This window comes from Sinocyclocheilus anshuiensis, unplaced genomic scaffold, assembly GCF_001515605.1.
Source record: "Sinocyclocheilus anshuiensis isolate Anshui unplaced genomic scaffold, SAMN03320099.WGS_v1.1 scaffold93, whole genome shotgun sequence".
NCBI lineage: Eukaryota > Metazoa > Chordata > Actinopteri > Cypriniformes > Cyprinidae > Sinocyclocheilus > Sinocyclocheilus anshuiensis.
Genome location: NW_015539852.1, coordinates 292,630 through 303,062, shown reverse-complemented (window position 1 = coordinate 303,062; position 10,433 = coordinate 292,630). Strand labels below are relative to the sequence as shown.

General features: G+C 36.5%; 2 protein-coding genes across 2 annotated transcripts in view; one reads left to right on the top strand and one right to left on the bottom strand.

Annotated features, from left to right (window-relative positions):
- LOC107684653 (thromboxane-A synthase-like) overlaps positions 1–1,534 on the bottom strand; it is a 79,156-nt gene extending 77,622 nt beyond the window's left edge. The window contains exon 1 of the mRNA XM_016480960.1: positions 1,483–1,534. The gene's annotated coding sequence lies outside the window, so the exon portion shown is untranslated. The remainder of the gene's footprint in view (positions 1–1,482) is intronic.
- Positions 1,535–2,721: 1,187 nt separating this feature from the next.
- Positions 2,722–10,433, top strand: part of LOC107684678 (homeodomain-interacting protein kinase 2-like) — a 108,805-nt gene continuing 101,093 nt past the window's right edge. The window contains exon 1 of the mRNA XM_016481004.1: positions 2,722–3,148. Within this exon, the coding sequence (XP_016336490.1) occupies positions 3,130–3,148 (19 nt within the window). The 5' untranslated portion in view covers positions 2,722–3,129. The remainder of the gene's footprint in view (positions 3,149–10,433) is intronic.

The window sequence follows — 10,433 nt, the reverse complement described above, 5'->3', positions numbered from 1 at the left end:
GAGAGAGAGAGAGAGAGAGATGCAGAGCGTGTGCAGAGCAGGGGGACGCGAGGAACAGTATTAAGAACTGCTGCTTTAGAACATTGATTTTGAAACTTGTGAATCCATTAGAATCGTTAGAAGACAGAATTGCGATTCATTTATGAATAGATTTTTACTTGCACCTCTAGTTTTCTCTTCCTCTTCTCTAAAGCAGCACAGCATGGCCTCGCCCCCTTTGCTGCCTTTTCCCGAGGGCGGGGTTTATCTGGGTTTGTGATGTCACGAACCCGGGAAGTAACATGCTGTAGACCCTACCAGCCGTTTTTGTAGGCATTAAACTGCCAGAAGTTTAAAAGACGATATCTCCGTTTGCATTGAACTTTCAGCTTCGTAACTTTGCAGATATTGTTTATGCTCAAACAGCAACATTACACACTAACTAACGTTAAAAAAGTGAAATCGCAGTCAACCACCCCTTTAACTTGAATTTCGGAGAAGTTTCACAATCACATACAGTAGTATGCACAGATGTAACAGAAATTAATGCACTGCCAAATCGAATATTTGTAGAATGACTTGTAAGAAGTCATCTTTGAAAAAAAATTCTTTGTAGGCCTATAAAAAAAATTGTGTCTGTTCATTTGTTTACATTTTTATTGATTGATTTGTTTGTTTGATTATGTGACGAACTTTTCACTCAAATAATGTTAGGCAGGCTAATATATTCTTTGAGGTGATTATTATTTTTTATAGTTCTGATTTGTGTGATCAAGTAAGCATGTGATATTTGTCTAAACTCATATTCTGATTTATATATTAAAGTATAAGAATCACTGAGAATCATGCATAGTGTCAGCATTATCTGTTAAAAGTTTATCTTGCATTATTGCGAAATTGTATGTGATTGGTCCTTTTGCACACAGCTAGATGTCCTTACATGCTCTCAGACTAACAGTTATTGATAATATAATGTCAGGCATGCTCACAGACAGCTTCACTAACATGATTGCTAAAGCCAAGAACTTCCAACTTAACTGTTAACAAAATGTAGTTTCTGTTCCTCATATAAAACAGGGCTGTAAAAAAAAATATATTTTTTTAAATAGCTCTTATAGTTTTAAAGTTTGTATAACTCTTTATTTCTTTTTACAGTTGTTCTTGATCGTTGCAGCTTGTGAGCTGGTTAACCATTTAGATTTTGTATTTAACTTAATAACTGAAAATGTGGGTGAGGTGAATGGGTCAAGTGTCACGGAGTAGTGTTTCCATCTTCATGAAGGATTTCATTCTGTTTAACTAGATATTTATCATGTCATGTCACCTTTCCCCTATTGTTTTGTAATAGAATCCTACAACGGTTTACGTAATTAAAAGAAAGAGCAGCGATCATCATGCACTCTGCTAATAATGTTTGCTGTTGCTTGAGTAAATCTGTGAGGTTACAATGTTATGAAAGGTTTAGATTATACCAGTAGTAAATGATATAAACAATGCGCTTACCGTGTTTGACAGCAACCGCTTGCGATGACACTGAGGCGTTCTGGAAAATGTAGTTTTTATGCGGCTGGGAAAAAAAAAATTCCCACGCAATGACTTGTGGTACTTGTAGTTTGCACTGCTCGCTAGCTGGGGGACCACACACAAGGATTGTAGCCTACAGTTCTTTATTTGAATATGGTAGACCTAATAATAATAATAATAATAAAGTAATATCCTACTATTTAATATTTTGTGTCAGCTTGTTTGTTTACTATAGATAGGAGCTACAGTATATTGTTGTCTTGTATTATAAAGCATTGTTTTGTGAAGAAAAGATGCATGACCTCTTGAAGATTACTGTTTTAATGTGTTTGGCACTGGATAACAGCTGTATGTAATCTACTTTTTGAATTTTTTATTAATATACAATGATATGCTATAGCCTAATATGTACTGTATGTGTATATGCTATGATACATACAACTTCATCTAATGCTATGTTAAACAGAGCACTCTTTTCAATATGTTCCACTTCCTACACTGTTACGTCAGTCATAATTTTAAAATCTATGAAATTTTTTTTTTCTAAAACACGGTTTGATAAATGTTACTTTATGCAGATGAAATTTCCCAAGCAAAATTAACAATTTTATACTCTCATCAACTATGGAAAAAACAGATTTGGTTTTTCTGATGAATCTATCACTCATCTATTGTAATTTTTTTAAAATAACATGTCCAATGTATTCAAATGGATATCCAGTTGATGTATAAGAGATTCTGGCTTAATCTCTGTAATCCCGTTCTGATGGACTTGAATATGATGGATATGATCACAATGTTTAATGCAATAATCAGATCCTACCCTTTAAAATAATTATAATTAAAAACGTTATTGTTACTATAATAAAACTTTAAAAAGAGAAATATTGTTCAATTTTCTTAAATATTCTTTATAATTTATTTATCATTGTTTACAGTGGAACCACTAAAACTTAAATGATGTGGGCATGCATGGTATCAAGGCAAGTTTTTTGACATGTAACCTACTATAATGATAATCTTTAAAATTCCTTGGATGCATATGCCATGGTAATATTTCATTAACATATAACACCCTCACTACACCATGGTGACATGGCAGTAAGGAAGTAATAAATGTATTATCAATAGTATTTTGACAGAACTAACGTACGTTAGCTGTTTGCAGAACAGTAGTGAGCCAGATCGAGTAGATCGTCGTTTGATTTAGAGGCCCAGTTCAACATGATCGGTTACCTCGTCGTTTGATTACAACGCAAAGTCGCTTCGTTCGCTCGCTCGTTTCTCTCATTGCAACTTTTGCAGGCACTCACTCCACAGACATGATCACCAGCTGAAGCCAAGACCTGCAATTTGGCTCTTTTTTAGAGCCAAAACACCATCGATACCCGTGGAGTTAAGTTGCAGACATCCCTTTTTCATCACGCACCCCGGGCCGATTATCAAATTGAAATTCTGGATGTGGTTTTTCATCCTTTTATCCTTTTTCTCTCCCTGATGAACTGGGTTAGTAATGCAGGAGACAGCAGCGATTCTGTCCGCGGCTCAAGATGGCAGATTTTTATTGAGTTGTGAACAGTGCTGTCGCTTCATTTTTTGCCATGAATAACAGAAATCCTTGCACCGATGGCCCCTGTATACGAAGGTAAGATCTACAGCCCTTACGAGGGTGAAATTAATGTCAGACCTGCACATAATTGACTAACATTATTCACTCTCTCCGCAGAGAGACCGTCGGGTCCTGAGGTCCATTACCAATATGTTACTTGTGTCAGAAAGGATGCATTTGTTAAATTTGTATTATTTATGAAATCTTAGCTTGATGTGCTATCAGGTAGTTGTTGAATCCGTCCAGGTTTATTGTGGATTTTGACTAAAATGTATTTGAAACCGCAAGCCTCCCTCTGTTTCATTGTGTAATGCTGTCTATTCACTTAATGGTTATTCTTATAGGCTATTAGTACAAAATACCACAGTTTTATAATAGATTGTTGTGTATTCTGCATGCTTATAACATATATTAGATTATGGATCTATTTAGGTTGGGAATAGCCTATACAAAACAGAAAGTGGATGTGAAGCAAACAGGCAGTGCACAGATAAGACTTGAGGGGAATTGCGTTTACTAATTCCTCGTTTCACTATTATGTGACTTGTTATTCTATTGATGCTGCACAATATGTTGTAATGATTTGGTGTGATTTAGACTAACTAATACACTGCAGTGTTAAGGTGACTAATCCTTGTGCAGGAATGCTTTATGGAGAATATAGTGAATCCATAGCAGAGTTTTTACTGTCTTAGCATTTTTTTGTTCTCTGTGAGGGGTAAAATCGATTCATCAACAGCCGAAAAAGCTGGTTTTGTTCTCCAGAGAGCATGCCGAGGTCACTTACAGGGTTAGTTCACCCCAAAATGAATTATGTCATCATTTACTCACCTAAACCTTTTTGACTTTCTTTTTTTTCGGTGGAGATTTTGGACAGAATGTTAGTGACTGACAGCCTTAATCACTTTCGCTGTATGCAAAATGAAAGTGAACAGTGATTGAGATTGACATCTTTCCAGCCGCACAGGTTTGGAATGACGCGAGGGTGTGTAAATGATGACAGATTTTACATTTTTGGATGAACTATCTCTTCATGGCTGTGCCTCAAAACCACATGCTGTCAATTTTTGGGCATCATAGGTGCATATGCAGCTTTTTGGAGCACTATATGTGCCTTCAGTACTTTAAAATGTAGGCAGCTCACTAGGTTTTCAGACACAGCCTTAGTTGTGGTTGACTTTGATTTCAGATTGAGGTTGAGTCATATTCTGGTTGGTTGTAGTTCATAATTTGGACAAATATGAAGCAATGCATGAGTGCGATAGTCACTCAGAAATGTCAGAGGTACCATGCCAGCCTCAGACAGCTGAAGGTTTGCATTTGTCTTTTTTAATTTTTTCAGTATTTCTGATTGATTACCCATGCTCCCTCTGCTGGTGATAGCAACCCCCAACCTTTTTTGTCTTTAAGATTATTTGCACAAAATGAATAAGCATTACTTTTAATGTTTGCCTTATGAAGGCAAGTGGAAGACATGCAAACCTTTACTCACAGTTCCACAACTTTCTTAGTTGATTAGATGATCTTATAGGTAGATGGATGGATGCTAGATAGATTAATCTTGTGGAACTGTAACATTTGAAGACCCTTAAGGTAACCTTATGGGGCATCTGAAGACCCTTGAGACTTGGTTTAGCCTTCGTGTAACTTTCGAGGTTTGCTCTGGCTGTTGTATGAACAGCATCTCCTATGGGGACGTTCACTGTAATCGCAAACAAAACCAAGTGAGCTTATTTAAGAAACAATCTGTAGGACTTTAGCTTCATTGTTTAGTCGAACAGTGATGCTAATAAGGTGTAAAGAGAGATTTGTAATTTGGAAGTAGTTAATGAAGTAGAAATAACTGTTCTGGTGGTTTCTCTTTCTCTGCTCTTGCTTATTATAGATGTGTGCGCTCAGAATGGAAATGTGGGGCAGCATCACACATTTCCTTATGTCCATATGTCTTGACTCTTGTGTGATATTTATGAATGCAATTATGTAGTTTTTACACTTCATATGGCTGGTTTATGCAGAAATGTGTTTCTTTTGCTGTTTATCTCTCTTTGTTTCACTTGTAGAATTGTTTTCATTGCGTTACAAAAGCTGGAAATTGTAATATGGTGCTGTTGTGTCATTACCTTACGAAAGCCTAATAATTTGTTGCTTTTTGTGGTTTGAGCAGTCAGTCCAATATAACGCCGATCTGTGAGTGTATGTGAACACACATTAAAACTAGATTAAATGTCTGGTCATGCTTGTTTTGCATTTATTTCCGGACTCCTCTGCTCATCTCATGGCTGTCAGATGCGTGTATTGTGTCGCTAAGGCACATGCGCGCTGTGTTGAGCTCTTTTCAAAAGCATGGAGTAAAAGACCTTTCAGTTTGTGAATAAATATCTGTTACTGCTCCAGTTTAGGGTACAGACTGTCTGTGGAGACGTTTGCAATGCCAGACCATAGTGAGAGCTCTTTGTTGTTGCCTTTTCCCCTGTTCTGATTTGTCTTTGTGGAGCGCTGTGGTGCAGGCCCAACGCTCTGGCTCAATCCCATACGGAAGAGTAATCTGGGGCCAGAGGAGTCTTGGCTCCTGGCCTCGTAACCCACACTGACATGGTGATAAATGCCTGATGTGAGGACCAGGACAACCTGTCTCTACAGCAGAAGGAAGCAAATGTTTAGCTTTGGAATGCTGGAGATGGAAAGACGCCTTGAGTCAGGCCTGGGTCTTTCCGATTATTGTTTTTTTGTCTTTATATTTAGGGGTCATGTGTGGTGATTATTAATATTGTTTGCAGTATGTTTAATCTTTAAAGGAATAGTTACTATAAATGAAAATTACAGTATTATTTATTCACCCTCATGCTGTTGCAAGACTGTATGACTTTCTTTCTTCCCTGGAACATTGAAGGTTGAGTGTTTCACAGAATTTCCAAGTTGCTTTTTTTCCATAAAACATAAATATACCATACTGTTCAAAAGTTTGATGTCAGTAAATTAATATTTTTATTTAGCAAGGATGCATTAAATGAATAAAACCAGCAAAGGCATAGACAGCATTTCAAATAAAATGTATTTTTAACTTTCTATTCATTAGAGAATCCGGAAAAATATGTACCATGCTTTCCACAAAAGTATTAAGAAGCACAACTGTTTTTAACATTGATATTAATAATAAGAAATGCTTCTTGATCAGCAGATTAGCATATATGAATGTTTTCTGAAGGATCATGTCAACTGTGACACTGAAGACAGAATCCGGAAAAATATGTACCATGCTTTCCACAAAAGTATTAAGAAGCACAACTGTTTTTAACATTGATATTAATAATAAGAAATGATTCTTGATCAGCAGATTAGCATATATGAATGTTTTCTGAAGGATCATGTCAACTGTGACACTGAAGATGAGTAATATCTGCTGGAAATTCAGCTTTGCCATCACAGGAATAAACTACATTTCAATATGGAAAATGGTAATTTCAAAATGTAATAATTTTTCACAATATTACTTTTTTTCTTGGATGCATTTTTGATCAAATAAATGCAGCCTAGGTGAGCACAAGAGGCCTTTTTCAGAAACATCTAAAAAATCTTATCTTCAAGCTTTTGAGAGAAACCAAGGAAATCAAAAAGAAAAAAAAAACACCCTCAAATTGGTCCATATGACTTCTCCATTATATTCCAGGCCTTCGGAAACCAATCTTTTAGGAACCAGTATAATGGTCTAAAGTAAACCACATGATCAGTTGTTCTCTGACCTGTAGATGATCTCTGCCAACTGTTTTTGCTTTTCAGACCTTTGGAAACCTTCTTGGTTCCCCTGAGTTTGAGTTCACGCCACCATCTCCACTTGATGAGCATCTGCGTCATAAATTTCATAAAGCAACTGTTCCAACATGTCCTTCTGTTTTGGTGTTGGTGTTGATTGATTGTCCCTAACTGATCTTAACCCATGGCTAAGGTCCAGGGTCATTGCCAGTTGAGAATTGCAGGAAAATCTATAAGTTTGGAGGTCATCGCCCCTGAGTGAGTTTACATTGTTGCCCCCCTCAATCAAGAGGAAGTGCTTCCTTGCGAGGACATTGAAGCATTGTGACCCCGGTGTGTGTTTGCCTGGTTCTCATAGCCATCCACGCTTGAAAACCACAATGGCTGTCCAGGTCATTGGTCACTCTGGAAATAGTCTTTTCCAGCGCATTATCCTCACAGAAGTCCTTACAGGACTTTTCGCCTCACTGTAGGTCAGTGAATGAACCGCAGGCTTACTGAATGTGATTATGCTGTCCACATCTTGTGCTCCTTTGAAGCCAGAGGGACATTTGAGCTCTCAGAACCTCAATGGGGAAATGGCTCACAGGTGTGCTCTGGTGCCCAAGGGAGTAGAATTGTGGGATATGGGGGTTGGTTAGTTAATGGGGTCTGTCCTACTGACAGAAACCAAAAGTGCAGGGGAAAACGGGGCTTTGTTACTGACCACGGTGAGCTCATTCATTTTTATAGGTGTTTATTTTGCCTGTGAAATGCACCAATTTTTGCATGTGTGGATTGAAACGGAAATGTGCAATATCAATGCATTGACTGCATCTAAGATTTAAAAAAATTGCTAATCTTTATAAACTCTCTGGCGTTTGTTGGATGGCACAACTGCTAGTGAACAAGTTCAATATTCCAGCACGATCTCATAATGTGTCTCTCATTATCAATAAATGACTGTCTGAGAAAGACGTTGTTAATGGCAAACGTATTTATAAATGAAATCCAGATAGGAGTAATAAAAATAAAGTCATTTGCACTCTGTGTATGGCTGTAATTATCTTCAAAGCTCAACAAGTATGAAATATAAACACAGTGGATGTTTTGGTATAACATGTTTTTCTCATTAACTGATTTATGTGGGTGCTTGTCACAGTGACGCTGACCTCTAGAAGTCTCACAGAATGAAACTGTCAAATTAAGTAAACAGTGTTAAATGTGATGGCTTTAAATATTTCATTCATCTCTTTTATTATAAATACAATAAAAACAAACTTTGAATCCTTATTAATTCAATATTGCAAACCTCAGAGGATTCGTAAACCTCTGTATGTCTCTGAAGTTGTTCATTTGTAAAAGCGTTTACATTTTAGATGCTATCAGTATGTTGGTTTTGTTGTCTGTGCAAACATATAAAAATGCATGTTTGCCACAGCTGGTGCTTAAGTTTAAAGTATAAGCACAAAGAAATAAATTGTTTATATAATAATAATAATAATAAATTGTTTATATATATATATATATATCATGTTTATAAATCCACCTGTACTTTAATAATGGTAGAAAAAAGATACACAACATTAGATTTAGCCTAATACTTATTATTACTTAATTACTTATTTTTGGGTTTTAGTAATTACTGTGGTTTTAGAGTAACGCCTATATAAAAGCATATTTATTTTGCAACAACTTTAGAAACAAGATGTCTTTATAATGTCATGCTTAATATTTTTCTCACATAGTCCAAATGGATTTTTATACATAATATATCTTAAAGGGTGGGGGTCCAACTGGCATGTTTCCTTTGATCAGATATGAGAGGATCAGTTCACGCTGGGGTCTCTCCCGGCTGCATTCTTCCATCAACAAAGGGAAATGAAAGGGGGGCTTTTTTTCACAGCCGCTAGATTTGCGGGGCTGTAATCACATGGCAATTACTCGTTCATGAAGGGCACCATTCATTTCGCCTTCACACCTATGGTTACCAGCACCAGGGTTCATATCACCAGCCACTGACTGATGGAATTCAGCTGCTTTAGTGCAATGCAATCCTGCTTATGCCTATATCTCAGGGCATCAGTTATGAATTTTAGTAAAATGCACAAGTGCAAGTGGTTGATGACATGGGTAGCTTTGGTTTAACTGGAGCTGAAACATTTGGAGTAGAAACCATTTTATCTCAGGAATTGCTAGTAATTTTCATAAACAATTGGCAAATGGCAAGGAGCACACTGAATTAACCATTGTGCTATGCTAAAAAAAAAAAAAACTTAACCTAATTTGGTGTTCCCAGTCAAATATGAGCTTGTAAGTCTCTAAAAATGCAATATTATCACCAAATCTTGGATTCAATCTTTTTGTCAACTTGTACTTGTTTTCTTTCAGTTAGCATAGGTTTTGTATTTCTTTTGGAACTGATTGATCATAGGCCTCATTGATCTGAGCTTATGCACCTAAGTTTTTGAGTGGAAAACAACATTATTTGTGGGTAATTTCACTCAGAAGCTGAGATGCAAATACAAAACCAATTGTAAGAAAACAAGCTGTATTTTTTGCCTGGGAACACCACAGTTATCAATTTTGGGGGGAATTTGTACTGTACCCAGTGTGAGCAAACTGCAGTAGGTTTTGATCCAATGTGATAACGTTAACTTGCATTTTTTGGAAAGAGAAAATCCTCTCTGGGCCAAAATGACCAGAAAAACAGAAATGGTATTCTCTTTTGTACTCCTATAATCTTTGTTTTATTTACATCTTTGGAGAAATCATTTTTTCTAGTGTACTTGGATATAAAATGTGGTTTCGTGTGCTGATTTCTGTAATGTGGGTTACTGTGCATGTGCATACATCAATGAAACCGGGGGTTAAATTGGCATACAATGCATTCTTTGGTCTTTCAGCATGCTCTCCCCCTCCCTGTTCTGCCCATGCCATGCCAGCCTGCTGAAAGCACATTGTCTATGCCCTATATAATCCTATTGTTGTTGAGAAACCCCCATAAGTTGGGCCAATTGGCATGGCGAGGCCCGGCCTGCTTTATCAGGGTAATGTACAGTCTAAACTTGATGAGACAGACGGATTAGCTTTGTCCACAAACATCTCATAGTTAGAACCCAACATACAGTGGGTACGGAAAGTATTCAGACCCCCTTAAATTTTTCACTCTTTGTTATATTGCAGCCATTTGCTAAAATCATTTAAGTTAATTTTTTTTCCTCATTAATGTACACACAGCACCCCATATTGAAAGAGTGAAAAATTTAAGGGGGTCTGAATACTTTCCGTACCCACTGTAACTGAACACAATAGTATAAAGATGCCCATGTTTCATTGGTTGCATTTACTTTTATTCATTTATTAGGATTTGTTTGTGTAGATCATTGGCCACTCTTATGCATGGAAACTCAATCACTGACAGTTATTTGTAAAGTGAGTTGAATGTTTTATTTTATTGTATTTTATTTTAATTTATGATTTTTATATTTATTTTTTTTAATTTCTGTATTTATCAGTACCTGTCAATATTTGATATTTATCAGCTGATCAGCTTGATATATATCTTTCCTCTTATTACTAGGACTTTCTA